Source organism: Daphnia pulicaria, chromosome 8 (genome assembly GCF_021234035.1).
Source record: "Daphnia pulicaria isolate SC F1-1A chromosome 8, SC_F0-13Bv2, whole genome shotgun sequence".
Classification (NCBI taxonomy): Eukaryota; Metazoa; Arthropoda; class Branchiopoda; order Diplostraca; family Daphniidae; genus Daphnia; species Daphnia pulicaria.
Window position 1 is genome coordinate 10,070,831 of NC_060920.1, and position 19,038 is coordinate 10,089,868.

General features: G+C 41.7%; 3 protein-coding genes and 2 long non-coding RNA genes across 7 annotated transcripts; 3 read left to right on the top strand and 2 right to left on the bottom strand.

The window, feature by feature from the left end:
- Window positions 1–81: 81 nt before the first annotated feature.
- LOC124311644 lies at window positions 82–4,653 on the top strand. 2 transcript variants are annotated; one of them, XR_006910065.1, is made up of 9 exons: window positions 82–308; window positions 373–474; window positions 551–686; window positions 1,795–1,901; window positions 1,996–2,145; window positions 3,087–3,494; window positions 3,582–4,067; window positions 4,151–4,394; window positions 4,558–4,635. It is a non-coding gene; the product is annotated as an uncharacterized LOC124311644 (long non-coding RNA). The 2 variants fall into 2 exon arrangements; XR_006910064.1 differs by having other exon boundaries at window positions 4,151–4,653.
- Window positions 4,654–4,915: 262 nt separating this feature from the next.
- On the top strand, window positions 4,916–12,911 carry LOC124311004 (long-chain-fatty-acid--CoA ligase 1-like). 2 transcript variants are annotated; one of them, XM_046775233.1, is made up of 9 exons: window positions 4,916–5,193; window positions 7,809–7,966; window positions 9,328–9,451; window positions 9,521–9,790; window positions 9,861–10,060; window positions 10,160–10,786; window positions 10,856–11,077; window positions 11,141–11,458; window positions 11,527–12,911. In XM_046775233.1, exons 1-9 carry the CDS (start codon window positions 5,130–5,132, stop codon window positions 11,662–11,664), a joined length of 2,121 nt encoding a protein of 706 aa, XP_046631189.1. In that variant the 5' UTR covers window positions 4,916–5,129; the 3' UTR covers window positions 11,665–12,911. The 2 variants fall into 2 exon arrangements, with proteins under 2 accessions (XP_046631189.1, XP_046631190.1); XM_046775234.1 differs by lacking the exons at window positions 4,916–5,193; window positions 7,809–7,966 and adding an exon at window positions 8,896–9,152.
- Window positions 12,912–13,050: 139 nt separating this feature from the next.
- Window positions 13,051–14,350, bottom strand: LOC124311401 (glutathione S-transferase 1-like). The gene is made up of 4 exons (XM_046775876.1): window positions 14,196–14,350; window positions 13,599–13,953; window positions 13,363–13,530; window positions 13,051–13,298 (listed from the first exon to the last, which is right to left on the bottom strand). Exons 2-4 carry the CDS (start codon window positions 13,938–13,940, stop codon window positions 13,140–13,142), a joined length of 669 nt encoding a protein of 222 aa, XP_046631832.1. The 5' UTR covers window positions 13,941–13,953; window positions 14,196–14,350; the 3' UTR covers window positions 13,051–13,139.
- On the top strand, window positions 13,503–16,511 carry LOC124311729. Its single transcript, XR_006910180.1, has 2 exons — window positions 13,503–13,582; window positions 16,315–16,511. It is a non-coding gene; the product is annotated as an uncharacterized LOC124311729 (long non-coding RNA).
- On the bottom strand, window positions 16,432–17,670 carry LOC124311400 (glutathione S-transferase 1-like). The gene is made up of 4 exons (XM_046775875.1): window positions 17,524–17,670; window positions 17,009–17,359; window positions 16,771–16,938; window positions 16,432–16,711 (listed from the first exon to the last, which is right to left on the bottom strand). Exons 2-4 carry the CDS (start codon window positions 17,348–17,350, stop codon window positions 16,553–16,555), a joined length of 669 nt encoding a protein of 222 aa, XP_046631831.1. The 5' UTR covers window positions 17,351–17,359; window positions 17,524–17,670; the 3' UTR covers window positions 16,432–16,552.
- Window positions 17,671–19,038: the final 1,368 nt, after the last annotated feature.

A 19,038-nucleotide genomic window follows, 5' to 3' on the forward strand; every position in this document is an offset into this window, starting at 1 on the left:
TCATTTATCGTAACTGTCGATCTGGCTAGCGGCTATGTTCCCGGCGAAACTTTGTCAACTTTTTTTTTTTTCACGCGTAACGGGAACGTTTCATTTAGTCCAACTACAGTGGTGGTTCTGGGCCCTGGGCATATTCTTTTTTATACCTCTTTTTATTTTCGAAAGTACATACGGTATAATGCAAAATCGACGTTTTTTTTTCTAGATCACACTAAGGAGTCCTTTTATGGTCCATTGACTATACTGTTTGATCGTCTATTGTTGGGACCTATTCCGGCAGGTCGCGCGCGCAAAAAAGACGTTTCCAGGTAGGAGCCAAGTAGGAAGTAGGAGGTTTCTTTTATGTAATAATTACCTAAATTAAAATACTAGCTTCGTTCCAAATTCCAGTGGGATTCAGGTGAATCCACTAACGCTGTTACGATCGGTTCTAAATACTTGTGCAGATGAACCAGTTAAAACTCATTACCTCCGGTATTTTTTTTTTCTTTCTCCTTAATTTCAACTTCAACCAATTAACCGAATTTCTAATTCCGTTCGTTTTGTGCAGCCCATCGACTTATTGAGATGATCGGAGAGGTGGCTGTTATTGGGGGGAAAAGACTGACTTAAATGATGATCAGGACAAATTCTTCTTGGAAGTCGATCCTAATCGGAATTTAAACACTTAACTGCATCCAGATAAGGTGAGATTTATGAATTCATTAATTATTTCGTCATGGAGCTCAGCATGTCACGTTTAGAAATCTGGCCATGAAATTGTCAATCTAATCAAACAACCTTCTGTTGTGGTCTCATGTGGTAGTATCATTCGAGATTAACTGTGATCGGTCGGAATAACCCCACCCGCCCGAAGGTTTTTTCCTGTTTTCTAAAAAATTCCAAATGTTTATCAACACCGACAGGAAGTTTTAGAAAATTAGGTTTCGTGTTGAAACCGCAATTACCGCAAGTTTATTGCTGAGCCCACAGCCTGTATTAAATATGCGAACACGTGTGTTTGATATTTTATCATTCAAATGCTTACGCCTTTCACGTTTATCCTGATGGACTGTCAAGCTGATTGTGAATGCTACCCCCCTCGGAAAGATGTTTCAAGGTGGATCGTCAGACAGAAAGCATCCAGCTCGATAGAAAGTCTTGTTTTCGGCTTAAAGAAAGCTTGAAATTCCTCGCCGTATTAAATTAACATAGTACACAGACATCCGTTGTTGATCATGAAACCTTTTTCGTGGATGTGGAACAGAGCAAATAAGGTGTTCCGTTGTACAGTATCGACATCTAGTAACAAGCATTCCAACTTGAATGGCACGCAACGAAGGTTTCGATGCGGAACATTCGAGTCGTTGCGTCAGTATTAGGGGGAAAATTTTAGGCCAACGCTATTGGTCGGTTTAGACATCGTACCATGTGGATGAAAAAGGTCCCTTTGAAACCCCATGAGTCACGCCATCTCATTTTCACGACCGAATAGCAAACAACCTGTCATTATGATGTTCTGCCAGGTTTTTCCCTCCATGACTTGGGAAAATTGCGAGTTCAAAATGATTCGCTTATTTCATTCGCCATTGTCATATTTCTCGCGTCCTAGTGGTACTCCCCATTCACGTCTGAATTGCGTAGATGTCCATATTCCGGTTGAAACTAAGCCTACAGACGATGGCCGTGGCTTAAATGTCGAGTGAAAGTCGGTCGTCACGTTGTGTTACTTCGCTAGAAAGCTCGAACTTGAGAATGTTGCGGAGTTAGTTCTGAAATGACGTCAGTTAATGAAATTTCTCGATCTTCTCACAGGGTATTACGTCCACTGTCACGTGCTATTGTGTTTACTATGTCAACATGATCAAATTTTGATAACACACATGTCTCATCCTCCTTTTGATGTTGACATTCCAAACTGGGTAATGCCGATTGGGTGAGGGTTTTTTGTTTGTTTCTGTTTTGTTTTGGTTATTTATTTATTCTTTGTTTTTTTCCCCCCTCAATAATCAATAGAGAATCCGGAAAGTTCTAGCTTGGGCATATAGGGGCTTACTACGTACGCTCACGATGGTTCGATGTTTTTTTCCGTGGGAAGAGGCGGCGACAAAATATCGCGTGATGCTGAGACTCCCCTTTCGCAACAACATTTGAAGGTTTTTTCTGGTATTATTTTCTTTTGCTGCGACTACTTTCATCTTCTCTCTTTTGAATGTTGGAAAAAACAGGGACGGCTCGTTCAGTGTCCACTTGGTGGTTATGTTGAGACTCATCAACTTTCCCCACATCTGCTTTTTTTAAATCGACAGTCCCGCCACGCCTTTATGGCTCCTACCCATCGGTTTTCGTTAGAGTAGCGAGTTGTACTAGGTATATTAGTCATTCCTATCGATCCGTTTCTACTTTTTACCCATTCTCTTTGGAATAGTTACGAAGCAGCAACAACAAAAAATTCAAACGACAGGGTCGGTTCTATCTTTAACGTATTGATGTAACCCCGCCATACGTACATGAACGGATGAATCCAATCTTATTTTCCTCAACTGAAGGTCTTCTCGCGTTTCGTTTTCATTGCGAGCAATTCGAGCGTACACGATAGATAACACATAATAAAACTTTGTTAAAGGGCACTTTTATACGTATATCTAAAAAGGCATCCAGTACAAATTATGGCACGTTTGCTTCCGCCCAGTGACAGTTTGCACAGCAAAATTAAAAAAAAAAAAATGACGTGTTGAGTGAAAAGTGAACTTGATTTAATGATAGTAATTCGTTTTGCATCGGGAGCAGCCCTGGCCGCCGGTCTGCGATAACCTTGAGACTTGCCAAGGTTTGATATTGCTCTTTTTAACCCGAGGTAACCATAGCATACCATATACACAGAGTCTTCATATGTTATCGGGTGGAAAGCCGAAGCCATGTTTTCAAAAGATAATAATCCCTTGTAATTTAAGATTCAATTTCGAAGCTGATATGTCCATCCACATCCATCAGTGCATAATAATTTCGACTAACTGCCAGTACTTGCTATAATTTGGATCTTTCAATGCACATTAACCAACTCGTATGTCTTCCAAGACCTAATCATAATTTGTTTTTACTTCCAGTTCCAGTCATTTTGTTACCTCTTGTTTAGTTGCCACAGCTACTCTTGAGTGTCTCAACTGGATTGGACATTAGATGAAAAAGGATTCAAGGACATCAGTCTCAAAATGTATCATCAACGTGATCAATATCACGGGATCCTTTTTTTTTCAAAAAATGTTTAGCCAGATCTTCTTGTGGGCGTATTTCATTTGACTATTGAACACATCAAAACTAGTGCGTAGCTTTTATTCTCCATATTCCAGTTTTTCAGGTTTTGTCGCGGTTTCTTTCCGCCATGAACGCGTAACAAAAATTGTAGGAAAAAAAGAGTAAAGGTTATTGCCTTGGACAAGACATTTGGACCGCTGTGGCCGACTTAGTTTTTTTTTTATAATGACGCCTTATCATTAATGTGACTGTAGAGAAAGGTGATGTTGTTGTTTTCACGTTATATGGCGCATGGCAAATTTTGCAGCAATGTTCAATTTTCATATTTGTGCAATTCTTTTTCTTAGATTTCTTTTTTGACTCTCTCTTAGCGACTGCCACACAATGACCACGTAACGGAGTGGCTACTACGCCAAAGTTCACATGACGCAGCGAAATTCGTTTTATGTATATGGTGGCGTGATGGTGGCCTGATGTGTCCAGCGATCAACAGTAATCTGACCAACAGCCAACTTGTTTGACCATAATCCGATCAGATGATTTCAAATCTCTTTAAAAGCATTAATTTATCGGGATGTATCCAGTGCACCATTTTCTTCTTTTTAATGAACGGGTTGTTTTGAAAACAGATAGACCCGTTGGACTATGAACTTTACGATTCCTTTTTTTCTCTTTCGACAGATTTTGCACTTTGCTTCCATCTCTTATTGCGCGCCCTTGACTCGCCCCCTTCCGGATCAAAATTTCAAGCTGTGCGTCTGTCGGGGCAAAGTTGGAACCAACCTCCCTCAATCCGGAAAGTGATGAGTATTGTAGTAGGGGCGGATGTCTCCGTAAGTAAAAGAGTCTAACGATAACAAAATTAGCTTCTGAGTCAGGGTCCGGCGAGAGTTATAAATTGGTTTTTATTCTCTAGGTGGCTACACTCACACAGTGTCGTCGACGCAGTAAATTCTTACTCAAGGAAATAATTTATTGCAATGTACGTACGTACGTCACGAACTTTGTGGCCTCGCACGCAATAAGAAATTTTGTTTTGATGGCGGAAGTGAAGTCACGAATTTACAGCAGAAAAATTGAGATGGCGACACACAGCTTTGATGTGGCGTGATGTCCGTATGATAAGAAACAAGCCTTGATAATTACTGCAATCATTCCAGGTACGAATCGCTTACGTCAACGAAAACAAGGCGAACTTGAATGGCGGCCAATTGGCACGCATGTTTTAGACCTAAATTCGAGTTGTGCCAATGTTAAGTTATTAATACCCCTATTTTAAAATGCAGAATAGGCAATTATCTTTAAATCTCACGCACTTTCAAGGTTATCCCAGAATGTCTAATGGAGATTTCCCCACAGTTGTAAAGCACAACAAACCAGAAATAGCTTTCGTATTGATCCACTTAAGAGATTTTTACCGATTCAGGGAGACCTTTTACTATTTAATCGTCCATCTGGCAGCCGTCGTCATCATCAGATACTAACAGTACTACCTTCGTATTGCGGGAAATAACGGTGTGCGTGACCGCACAGAAGGTATCGTCCGGATTTTTCTTTAAAATCCCGATGGGCCGTTTATGTTTACACCGGCCTTGAACACGTGTATGCGCCTGTATGCGAAACGAGCCAAATGCCCAAGTTAAAACCATCCCTGTGTGTATACGTAGGAGGAGGCGAGAAACAAATAAGAGCAGACGACAAAAAGAAGACAAAACATTTCTTGGCAATCATCGAAAGTCCTACAGTCTCACTCGAGTCAGAAGGTGTAAAAGCTCATCCCGTCAGTGTCGCAGATCTCAGAATCCCACCCGGCTGCTCGTCTGCACATCTGTTGTAGCTGCAAAGAAATCGTAATAATTATCTTTCGCTACATAACAGTAATCATTGAATCAATCATGATCCTCTCTGCTGCGCACGCCGTCGCCGCTGGACCCGTTGTCGCTTTACAGAAAATCAAAGGTAAGAAATACTAAAATTCTTATTCAGATTTATTGGTAACGTTATTGCGCTCCTGACTTGTTGATGAAATTAATTCTGGGCATGATCCGTTGCCTATTTCTCAAGGATTTTTCCACGTGTCGATATTGTAGATTGTGTATACATTTATTACATCAAGGATTTTCTGACGGACAGGGGGGAATTTTTACACGTATAGTGAAGCCCCTCCTACTCATTTCATATATTTCCTTTTCTTTTTAAAACCACGTGAACAGCTGACACGCGGGACTTTTTCCCAACCTGCGTGTTATTGCGGTTGTAAACTCACTTGATCGACTCGATTGCGTTTTTCTTTCGTAAACAAAAAGTCCAAATCACGTTTAGAGCCTATTTTTAACTTTTAAGTTAAATCCCTCCAAAATGTGTTTGAATCCACCCTGTCGTTCACAGCCGTGAAATACCGGTTTTCCATTGTAAGATTGAATTTCAATTGCTGGGTTCGTAGGGGCCGATGACGTAAATGAGGGGCCGATCTAGGCTACGACTACCTTCTGGTAACGTCTTGAACCTATTGAATGTCACGTGACTTGCTTCTATTTCTGTTCACGTACACAAATTATGAGACGACCGGCAGATCTCCGTTGTCCCTGCCGGACTAGGACCACCAGGATATTTTTCTTTCACTACAAAATGTTTAGCCAAGATGCTGGGCACAATGCCATCAAAAAGTCCGCCAAAATCCAATTTTTTGACAGTTCCATAGGGTATATCCCATTTCGTAATATAGCTATTGCAGAAAGAAGTTTTTTCCCCCCCAATAAATAAGGCGGGTAAACAGAAAATCAGAAGAAAGAAAAGTGCCACCATTTATAGTTGGTACGGTCGTGGCACAAAATTCGGCCATTGGTTGCCGTCAAGTCACGTGGTGGCGTGACAGTCGATTCGACCAATAGCATTTGAAACTGCGTGGCGCATCAGGCGACTTCCCAACCTCTTCCCCCAAGGTTCTCTCTCTCGTCTATACTCGCGTTGGGTGTATCGATCGTCGCTTGCAGCAGGAGAACATATAAAGTCTGCCTCTGTGTGTGTGTGTGTGTTGAGGGATAATATTCTAGTGCCGCCTTTTGCTCCACGTTAAAGAGTTTCCAGTGCTCCACGCTGACGGTTGCAGTTGAAAATCATTCCGTTTCTATTTGACAGCCCCCATTCTTTCGCCTCTGTCATTCCACCATTTATTTTGGCAGTGAAGTTCCACCTTTGACACTTCGAGTAGCCAACTCGAATTAAGTTGTACGAGTTATTTTTTTTTTTTTTTGTTTCACACGAATTATATTGAGTGGGAGCTGATTTTTCGGTGAAGATTGAAAAAAAGTTATCCACCATGTTTTTCGCCGGCTCAGAGTTTGTTCACGGTAAGCCATTGAACTTGACAAGAGTTGTAGTAGCCAATTCATAATTTCTTATCTCTTGTGTTTAACTTGTATACGATACTGTTTGTTCTGTAGTAGTAGCTAAAAACAAAACTTGTTGATAACTTTCTTTAAAGAAACCTCTGAAAATCAATCGAAAGGATTTGTCAATGTTCGGCTAATGTCAAAAAAGGTTTAAAATTTCTTTAACGTGGAACAATGCCAAGTGGGTCGGGTTCAATCTTATTGGCAAAGTCCGTTTTTGAAATCTATGGGACCCTCCCTCCCATATTAAAACGATTTGCAATTTTATACATGTATCATTTAGCCCAAGTAGAAACTCCCAAGGACAAGAATGTCGTTAAACTAAAAGTAGAAATTCGCTTTCTCGCCATTATAATTGTTTTCATTCTAGTCGTCGAGTTCGATGACAAGTTCTGCCAAGTTTACGTGCACCCCCGTACCGAATGCCAGCAGTGCAAGTCACCCGGTGCTCGTGTACTGGTCGTCGATCTTTATACAATAGGATAGAGAGAGAGAGAAAAAAAATCAATGAACACGAAGTATAATCCTGGCGTTTTCTGCTGCCGGTTCGGGCTGGTGGTAGTATTGTGGGCACCGGTCCAAAACTCCTAGCGGGACTTTGCCGTACATAGCAGTTGTGGGAGAACAGTGACGTAGTCGTCGTACCAGCGGCGGGCGTTAACATGTGGAGTGATGCTTCGAGTTTCCGGCGATTCGCCATTGGTCCAAACTCTGATCAGACCATCACGTGATTCCCGCGCCACTCCCCCTCGTCCCCACAGACTTACCAAGGAGCTCAAGGTTACAAGAACTTTCTCATGGCGAGATACCTGCGCAGTCTATTCTTTTTTACCTGTTAAGGTATACACACACCTGGGACTTGCGTATTTTAAATTGGAAGGTCTCCGTCGTACATTGAGCCCGACGAGTCTAGAATTTATAATTGTTATCCTGGCCGCAAGGGATATGTTGTTGGCCGATCCTTTCTTCTGGTTGCCCCCAGGTTTTGTTCTAGAACATTTTCCCAACAAATTTCGTATTGTTGACGCTAGATGGCATTGGGCTACAATTTGCCAAACAAAATCAATAAGAAAATGTGCCAAAAAACAGCTGAGAGCCCATCCTCTTTTCTTGATGCCGTAACTAATTGGAATCAATCGCTAATGTTTACCTTTTTTTCTCTCTCTCTCTATACACACACAGGTCCAGATGTCGAACAGTATTTGCATTATGTCAGCGGTGCCGCTGGTATGTTGGCAATGGCCGGAGTCGGTGTGGCAGCCGCCTCAGCTTATTATTTGGCCAACCGGCCTATCCCCACAACACCTCCGTTTGATTTGGACAATCAGACGATTGTCGAGGTATAAAAATGTGTTGTATAATATGACCCATTAGTAGTATTCTCTAGCGTGTTGCCACCGTCGTGCCATTTCACGTGACCTGAACACATGCCAAACGGTTGGCGCTGCGCATTCCATTGCTTCCCTCTCGCTGGTCTAAATTCAGAGTGGCCACCATCTGGAGAGATAGAAGCTTCTAGCAGAGGGCATTACAGCTTTGCTTTAAGGACGTGCAGGGGCGGGAAAAAAGTTCCACTTCATGAAAATGTTATCTCGTCCTTTTCGTTGAAGGGATCCCTGTCCACTTTATCATTCTCACGTGTCCATAATTTAACCTCCTCTATTTGTCCAATTGGCGTTTGAGGAGGATCGGGCTAGTTAGGTGGCGATAATTTCCTTTTTAACTGTGTGTCCGTTGGCAGGAAAATATTGGCGTCAAAAGAGAATGGAAATAGATGTTGTCGTCTTTTTGATGGATCAGTAAACTGCAGCCAATGCCTCAATAAAAATTCAGGTCATGTATTTGACTTTAGGTTTTTTTGGACAGGAAATGGTGTAAGGAAGGTTAAGCCAACAGTCTGGATGGATGGAGCGTTATGGCTGACTAAAAAAAAAGGGAGAAACGGAAGTTATAATTAGTTTTCTTAATCAAGTCGCAATATTCCCTGGGCCAGATCAAGAACTGTGGTGATGGTAGTTCTCTTGAAACGTTCATATGGGAGCAAGAGTGGCAAAGTCTTTGCCCAGCCATTTTCAAAAATAAAAATGAGAGTGAGAGCACAGCAGGATAGGATAGGATCTAGTACAGTCAAGAGCGGACTCTTGAAGTCAAGCAAGAACCGCCACCATCTCCAAGATCATATATTTTTGCATAGTCGTTGGGGAGGAACTAACTGGCGGTAGAGAAATTTTCTGGAAGACGTTGCCAACTTGTTCGGTGCCAGGGCTCAGTCGCTCCAATTCCATTGGAACATAGACATCGTCTCTTCTCTCCCAATCCGGCTGTAGACAGATCAAGTGCGTGACCTATTCCGGCCAGTTTACCGAACGGCTTGGTTCTTGTGGGACGATTTGGTGGGCATTGTTGTGTCTATCGATTGCCGAAGAAAAGAGCAGAAGAAAAATGTCTGGAGGCCTTAAAGATTTGTTGTTCCCCAAACCTTTCCGTCCGCCACTGGATCTAGCCGTTCAGTCGGATGTAATCCGGGTAAGACTATCACTGGGTTCTAAAATTATCAGCTCCGCATTATTATACATATAGGGATCTATGATTGGTCTCACAGGTGGTCTAGTTCTATCAAGTTGGCCTTTTTATCAATTTGGAATGTGTTGGAATGTTGCTTGAAATTGATTGAAATAATGAAATATTTCTTTTCTTACAGGGACCAGAACTCATACACTATTCCCGCTTCGCCAAAGACGGCAAAGAAATGAAATTCATGCGCTATCTCTACGAAGACACCCGGACCCTGTATGACGTCTTCCGGCGCGGAGCGCGTGTTTCAAGTATTTCACATTCCCAAATAGACAGCCGAGTAGTTTGTTAAGCTAACCCGTTAACTTGTCCCGATATAGACAACGGACCTTGTTTGGGATGGAGAGAGGATCCCACCAAGCAGTACCAATGGATGCGCTACGAAGAAACTCTGTTGCGCGCACAGAATTTAGGCTCCGGCCTAGTGGCTCTTGGCCTCAAGCCCACGCCCGACACACTGGTGGGCGTCTACGGTCAGAACAGTCCCGAATGGGTACTCAGCGAATATGCCCTCTACAGCTACTCCATGGTAATTGTGCCACTTTACGACACGCTGGGACCAGAGGCCTGCAACTACATCATTAATCAAGGTAAGACAACATTGCCATTCTGACGATCAACGAAATAGTCTAACCCAATTTCTTGATTTGATTCGTGTAGCCGAAATGTCGCTGGTTATCTGCGACAACGAAGACAAATGCAAGTCGTTGCTCAACAATTCACCCCCGTGTCTGAAGCAGCTGGTCCATATGAAACCCATCTCGCAAGAGACGATTGAGTTGGCCAAGCGTAAAGGCATCAACACCTTGAGCTTCGACTATGTCGAAAAGTTGGGAGCCGAAAAGAAACACAGGCCTGTGGTATGTCGTGTTTACATTAGCAAATGTCAGATCTAAATTAAGAAGAAAACTTCGCGCTTTAACGATTTGTTTTTTATTATTTTTTGAATGGAACGACAGCCACCTAGACCAGAGGACTTGAGCACCATTTGCTACACATCGGGAACGACGGGCAACCCCAAGGGAGTCATGCTGACCCACGAGAATGTCGTGGCTGACGTCAGCGCCACGCTACTCCAATTGGGTGACCAGAAACCCAACTGCTCGGACGTGATGATGTCCTTTTTGCCGTTGGCACACATGTTGGAACGCATTTGCCAAATCGCCGTGTACATGCAAGGAGGCGCCATTGGCTTCTTCGGCGGTGATGTCCGTAATTTGATGGACGACATGAAAGCCCTGAGACCCACCATCACGCCGGCCGTGCCCCGCCTGCTCAACCGCATCTTCGACAAGGTTCAGAGCGGTTTGAACAGCTCGTCACTCAAACGCTTCCTCTTCAACGCAGCCCTCAGCTCCAAGGAGAACGAGCTGAGACGTGGAATCATCCGGAATAACACCATCTGGGATAAACTCGTTTTGGGAAAAGTTCAAGACAGCATGGGCGGACGCATCCGTCTTTTGGTCGTTGGCTCGGCTCCATTGGCTGGCTCCGTTTTGACTTTTATGCGTTGCGCCCTAGGCTGCGTCATTGTGGAAGGTTACGGACAGACCGAGTGCGTCGCTCCGACGACCTTAACCGTTCAGGTATTGAAATTGAATTTCCATTTTAAAAAGTTATGCCTAGGTTTCTATAAAAGTCTACTTGTATTATAGGGAGATTCTACACCAGAACACGTTGGACCCCCAATTCCTTGCTGCGCAATCAAATTGGTTGACGTACCCGATATGAATTACTACGCCGCCAGTGGACACGGTGAAATCTGCATCAAGGGCACCAATGTCTTCAAAGGTTATTTTAAGGAACCCGAAAAAACCAAAGAGACGTTAGACGAAGACGGATGGCTTCACACTGGTGACATCGGCACCTTTTTACCCGTAAGTGGTGGCACATCGTGTGGTATGTAAGTGATCTTGATTATCTTGTTTTTTTCGATGCAGAACGGAACGTTAAAGATTTGCGATCGCAAGAAAAACATCTTCAAGCTGTCACAGGGCGAATACATAGCCCCCGAAAAGATTGAAAACATTTACATCAAAAGCCAATATGTCGCACAAGTCTTTGTTCACGGTGAAAGCCTCAAGTCGTGCACGATAGCAGTCATCGTGCCCGATGTTGAAAACGTCAAATTTTACGCCGAGGAGCGAGGTATTCCCGGAACACTTTCGGTCCTCTGCAACATGCCTGAAATCAAGCAGCTTATCATGAACGACATCACAGATCTGGGGAAAAAAGGCGGTCTGAAATCCTTCGAACAGGTGAGATAATCGCGTTTCCTCCATTCGACGACGACTGACGTCTAATTCCACATTGTTGATTTGCTCAGGTCAAAGATATCTACTTGCACCCAGATGCCTTCTCAGTACAGAATGGTTTGTTGACGCCCACTCTCAAATCTAAGCGTCCGGAACTCCGTACTTACTTCAAACCTCAACTCGAGGACATGTACATGAAATTGGACTAAACTAAAAAAGAAAAACATGCATCGCTTTACTTCCATGCTCTTTATCAGTAATCTCGTTATCCAAATTTGGACGCTTTGCCATCCTTTGGATTGTTTGTATCATAGTCTGCCAATAATTTTTTTTTCGTCCTCTACATAAGCTTATTTTCTTCAAATTACTCCTATCTTCCTCAGGCCGTCCTAGAATTTCCCTTAACTTTTAAATAACACAAAGGAACTTCCTCTCTTTACATTATCTTGTCTCCAGACTTTCGTCCTAGAATTGAAACAATTTTTGATGATTGGGAAACGGTTGAGACAAGCGGATTTGCAGATTAAGGATGATTAAAAAAATAATAATAACTCGACCGTCGCACTTTTGCATGTTTGTGAGTAAATTCTGTTGATGTTTGGAGATTGTGGGGTAATTAATGCTCTGCGAATTTATCTCCCTCTCTTTTTGTTGGGCTAGTTTAGTTTATTTTTTTTTATTTTATTTTTTTTTGTTTGCTCAAAAAATCAAATTGGAAAAAATTGGAAACGAACTTGTTTGAGAACTTCGTGTCGCCTGCCGAGTTACTGGACCCAATCCCCCTTTTTCAACTGTCGGATCATCCGTACCCATTGTATTTAAAAAAGAAAGAAAAAGTTTGGATTTGTTTCGTGATAGTTGAGGGGGGATTTTACTTGTGCAGTAAAAGAAAAACGAAAAGTTAAAAAAACAATGGAAAAACTAATTTTCCATCTTCAGAAGAAGCGCGTATTTCGGGTGTACATTGTTTCCCTTATAATTACATCATTAGTAGTCATTTATTATTTTCATTGCCGCGTGGGAGTGTATGCGAGTGCCTGATGGTAATTTATAGAGCAACTACATTCCCGTGTATTACATCTATTATTATTGACTACTAACAATTTTGTCCCCTTTCTTGTCACTCGGAAATGGACTCTTGTTTCAAAAATCTATTATCATCCCTCAAACATGACCGTCTTTCGATTAATCTGGGTCAGTATAAAATATTTACGCAAATTATGGGGCAGTCAAGCACTGGCTGGAAGGAGGAATTTTAGGAACAAGGGACTGGGAATATATTGCAGCCATTTGAAAAAATTGTAAAGATGTGGCGTTTCATGGCGACATGTTGGGAGAACAGCTTAATTGAATTAATAAGAAAACATCACTATCTAGATGAATTTCCCGTGTTTTTGTCCTTGCTCTGGTATCGATAAATGAGAGTAAGAATACAGTGTACAATATTGATCAACAACTTTTTTGTCGGCTATCTATTTCTTTAAATTTAAAAATCAAAAACTAAACTTAATTACTTTTTTTTAGAATTCAACAAAATAGTAAACTTTTAGTTAGTGACTTGAATTGGAATTTAAAAAGAAATGGTAAGTATGAAATGCTGATAAATTTTTTGTATTATAAACTTGTATCCAAAAATTAACATTTTGCAATAGTAGGCAGTATTTTTCTTTCAAATGCTTTAGATTTATGCAGATTCCAACTTGGAAAGAGCAGCTCCGGCCCACTGTCCAAAGGCTTCAGCGCCACGGTTGTTGGTATCTTCGTAGTCTGTGATCTCGGCCTTGCAAGTTTCCAACCAGCTCTGAATCTTGGGATGCTTGTCGAAAATGGTCTTGTTAGTAGCCTGTGAAAAAGGTATAATTTTTAAATTATAATTTCTAAATCAATTAATTTATGAATTTTCTTACCAAAAAGGTAGAAGCCGAAGCGACCAACGAAAGGTCTGCGATCGTCAGGTGATCGCATGCAGCATACTTATTTTGGCCCAGGAAAGTCTCCAGGAAATCAAGTGCGCCCTCCAAATCCTTCATGGCGCTTTCATCGATCTTGGTGGCTCCTTTGAGCATGACCGGATACTACAATTAAAGAATAAAACAGGATAACAATCAAAACTAAAACAACAAAAAGGTAATCGAAAACTTACGTAAACTAGGCCGAAACGATGGTAGAAGACGCCCATGTCAAAGTAGAGGCGCTGGTCGACCAAGGCACGAACTTTGGGATCTTTTGGGTAGAGAGTGTCGTCCTTTCCGTACTTGTTAACCAGATAAGCGCAAATGGCTCTGCTTTCGTTCAAGTAAAAGCCATCGTCGTCGATGGTGGGGATGTTGTGTTGCGGATTCATCTTGATGTATTCGGGCTTCATGTTATCTCCGGCCATCACGTCCGTTTTCTTCAAGTTGAGTTCAACGCCGACCATTTTGGCCGTCATCATGACGGAGCGGCAAGGGGCGCTGGCCTCCAAGTAGTACAGGTCGATCGGCATTGTTGGAACGGATCTACACACGTGCCAGAAACCAGACAAAAGTCACTTCAAGGATAGACAACCACACAAGAGACAAGAGCAACGAACGGAATATAGACACACGTGTCTATACGCCTCAAGGTGTAAACATTTTTACAACTCACAGCTCAAACTGCAGAGACATTTTTACACGGCTTCGCTCAATAGCGATCAGCATTACCAAACAAAAATTCGAGAAACTCCGACATGTATATGTTTAAGCCAGTCGTAACTTACTTGTGTGAAATGGAGAACGGTGAGTAGATGGAATAATGAAACAACCCGACACGACTCAGGATTGAATTACAATGAAGGAAAGCTCTTCCTTGCCGGCTTTTTATATCACCCCTGTCGGGAGTGAGGGTGAGCACCGCTACACTAGACGACAAGGCAAACTCTATGCCGAGTTAGTTGCATAACGGGTGAATTCCGGTAGAAGCGGCATTTTCTTGGTCGCCGCTTTTATCAGCGTTCTCGCGGGAAAATTACACTTGACGCGGTGTATTCGGATATGAGTTTGTGTTTACTTTCCCTTTGCTATAGCGACGTAATGACATGTATTCTAGCAGTTTCGTCCATTCTTCATCGTGAAAATCGAATGACATTAGAGGGAAGCAGGGCCATATGCCAAGCGGAAATGGGGAGAAGAAGAAAACAAAAGTCGTGAGTAAAGAAAAACACTTGGCAAAGAATTTTCAGCGCCTTCCAAACGTGAAGAATTTTCCCTTTTTTTCACGAATAAACGCGACGCCGCTTGTGTTTTTCAGTGGCTCACGAAAGCTTTCACGTCATGTAGCGTGATAACTTGGGGGGAAAAAAATTGAAAAAAAAAAGATGATGAAGTATCGTGAAAAGCTCCAAAATCACCAAACTTCCCGTCATTCAAAACAGCTCGTCACGCGTGAGGAAATCGTCATCACCGTATTTTCTTTCTCTCTCTTTCCACCCTGACACATCCAATTGTATAATATTTTTTAAAATCAAATCTCGTTGAAGAGACAATTTTATCGGTTGATTTGTTGCCACCACAAAATCCTATACTTTACAGCTCCCGTACGACCCAGCTGGGAAATCATATTTTTCTTTTGGCTTATTGGGGGCTATAACCACGGATGATTATGGTGGATGACACACCCGGCATATATACATAGGATTTCAGGTCTAGTACACACCCATCGCCCTAGTATTTTTTGTCGTTTTTTGTTTGGTTGATTGATCAATTTTAACTGCAAGCAGCAGCAGATGAAATAACCTCAATTGACGATATAACGACAGCAGCACACTGTCTGCTGACTGGCTGCAGCTGCTGGACGGCGAATGTCATTATTCACGGTCCCTTGCAAGTGGAAATCACGAATTAAAATAATGACGTAATACCACCCCACGCTTTCTTTCTTGGGTTAACATCAATTTGGTGGTGCCGGGAAAAGTATATACAGGATATACCGCGCAATCAAATGTATCCACTAGACAAGGAGCTAGGTTTTTTCTTCGTCGACTAGGAAATTACCATTTACGAAAACTACAACAACAGGGATGTGCCAGTTTTATTTTTTCTCATTTCTGTTGCTATCAAACGACGGTCGTTTTATTTTCACGCTCTGCAGCCAAACATGAACGGCTTCTTTACAGTCTTCTTTGTTCATTCTGCAAAAGCTTGAACGTGTAACTGGAATAATTCCATTGCTCTAACTTATTCAATCATTCGTTGAAATTGTTATGTACAAGAGAGTCCCTATTGATACGCCGTTTTAGTGGTCGCTTCCCGTTTAATGTCGGCAATGTTCAAGTGATCTCCAGAGCCCTAATAGAAAACTCCTTATACACTGTCCGCATCGATTGACCTTCTCAAATGCATCAACGCATTGCAAAACACAAAGTATAGCCTTCGATTTCAAGTCGATGTCTCAACAAACTCACAAATAAATAGAATTTGATCGAATGACAAAGTTCAAATTGAAATTTAATGCGTGCGAAAATGGTATCCCAGTGCATTCACGAGGTGTGGCCTAAAGTAAAAGCTTCGGGTTTCTCCAAACTTCCCAGTAGAAAAATGATGGAATGTGGTTCCGGTGGAAGAAGAAATCTTTTTTTTTTTCCTGTTTCGGTTATTTTATTTCCGTTGTTGTTGACAATGGGCGCGGTCGGAAGATTGAATTGTATTGATCGAATTCGGTTTCCGCTTTCACTTCAAGTGTAGCGTTGTGAATCGAGGACTGAGGAATGTAAGAATAAGACACCACCCAGCGCTTTGCAGTTCAACTACAAACAGGGAAAATCACCGTAATTTTTGAAAACGTTGAAATTCCCAGAAATTGACTAATTCTTTTGATTTAAATTTTAATTTAAACATCAGGTGGATAAAAATTGAGGCGTATAAAAACAACCGGAAACCCTCACCCCACTACGGACGTGATAATACTTCTTTTCCTCAAGCTCTTTTATTGAATAATTTTGGTAGTCGGAAAATAAATGCCATACAGAAAAATTTGTATTCAAGAGTGATTGTAAGTATTCTGCGAAAGATAAACATTTGATTAATAATAGAGGGATTTCTTTTAAAAAATGGAGTGGTATTCTGTTGGAATGCAAATTTATGCAGACTCCAACTTGGCCAGAGCTTCCTGAGCCCATTGGGCGAACATATCAGCACCTTTTTGGTTCAATTCTTGATAGTCTGGAATTTCAGCTTTGCATGTCGCCAGCCACTTTTGAATCTTGGGGTGGTTGTCCAGATGAGTCTTGTCTACCGCCTTTACAAATTAAATAAAAGATTAGACTTCTTAACTAAATAAATAATGACATTTCTTACCTCAATAGTAGCAACCGATGCGACCAAAGCAACATCAGCAATGGTTAGGTGATCACCAGCGGCGTACGTCGTCTTCGACAGGAAGGTTTCCAAGAAGTCGATGGCGCCGGCCAAATCTTTAATGGCGGATTCACTCAACTTTGTAGCTCCACCCATGATGACCGGATACTATTATTACACAAATTATTATCATAAAATGATTGATCAAGTATTGAATAGAAAAGATTTTTTAAATTACGTAAACTAGGCCGAATTTTTGGTACAAGACTCCCATGTCAAAGTAAAGACGTTGGTCGACCAAAGCACGAACTTTGGGCTCTTTGGGGTAGAGAGTGTCGTCCTTGGCGTATTGGTTAATGAGGTAGGCGCAAATAGCTCTGCTTTCGTTCAGGAAGAATCCGTTGTCGTCGACGGTGGGTACGTTGTGTTGGGGGTTGATGGCCAGAAATTCGGGTTTCATGTGTTCACCAGCCATCAAATTGGTCATCTTCATGTTGAGCTCAACACCAATCAATTTAGCTGTCATCATCACAGCCCGGCAAGGAGCACTCAAGTCCATGTAGTACAAATCAATCGGCATCTTTGAAATCTAAAATAAATAAACCAAATAAATGTTTTGATATGATGTTGACGGAGCCCGACCAAATCACGACACCAAATCACGACACAAAAGCAAAATTAATTTAACAAATTTCATTAAAACACCTGTCCATTTTTTAAATCATTCACAGATCAAGTAAAATAATTACTTACATAAATTTGCTTTAAATTGAATGTGAAAAACAGCTGACAACACTGTATAGCTAACTCTATCAGAGATGTTTGCAAGTCTTGAGAGGACAGTGAAGAGTGAGATGCTGGATTGCCTACCGGCCTTTTTATATAGTTGCTGGATATTTATACTCCTTCTAGAATGGCGTCTACACTAGCCGACAACACTAAAACAAAGTTAAGGTAAGGTAAGGAAAATTTTTTGATGAATCATGATCGTACGACAAGTTTCTCGGTAGCTAATTACGTCCTTGTAGGGCGTACGGTTGAAAACGTTGACACGTGCAGCTTTGAGTTTAATGTAACTTGAGTTTATTCGAAATGAGTTAAAGTCTTCATGGTGATTTGCCAGATAGGCCTTGTTTGGTGGGTTATCAATTTATTCTTTCACGATTGCCAATAGTTATGATTAGGCGTTGGTTTTAATCTCTCCCAGTACAAGGCACAATGCTGCATTATTATCGTGTTACCGGCAATATAAGTGTGGTTCACCTGGTGGACGCCCAACATGCCTTCCAAAACACACCATAACGAACGTCCCTTATAAACGTGATAAAATTGTAGGGTTTATTTTGTTGTCTCAACCCCTTCTTTTTCTTGGAAACTTCTTGGATCTTTTATATTTTGGACGAAGCTGATGTGCATTGAACAGTAAAATGTCTAGTCTCGGGTGTGTAATTGTAGGCTTGGGAAAGTTGAATGTACTAGTTTATTTTCGTTCAGCAAACATTTGGCACTACGGACTGAAGAGAGCCGATTGGCGTGTACCTTAACAATGGAAAGTTTGCGTGATGGAACAGCAACACCCCTTTTGTCAGGCGACAGTCGCAAGGTTTGATGGCACTAGGCTGTCACTGTTTTGACTCCATGCTGGCCAGGATTTCAGGTTGGCTTCACCTGCCATTTTATTTTTGAATTTTCTTTTTTTTTTTTTTTTAAATTTCGGTTGATGTCCATTTTCTTTACAATTCGACGCCGGAACGACTAGTGTAAATTTCATGAAATATCTAGGAATATCATTTGAAGACGCCGGTGTAATTTACTAAATATTTCAGATACGATCAACCGAGTTTTTCAATCGACTGTGTGCATTAGAAAGTTTGTTTTCCCCCTAAAAATACGCCGCACCGAATTGTCTATGGGATGTTGTATACTTTTCTGCTTTCATGGTCACGATGACTGGCAAAATAGTCAGCATTATATAGGCAGCCCACACGACGTGGTCGGCGCCTTCCGGCTACGGTACTATAAGCAGCACGCTACACCCCTTGCATAGTAAATTCCGTTTGCGGCTATATCAAGCGATATGGCGTGATGTGACTGTTTTTCTCTCTTTTTTAAATTGTACTTACGGTAGTACTACGCAATCAGGCAATTTTTCATATCCGTTTCACGACATAATCTCGAAAAAGACAATTATTACCCAGTTTGAACAAGAACGAATATCGCACAGAGATATGCTAGCAGATTTAGCTAAACCGTAAAATAAGGCGAGTT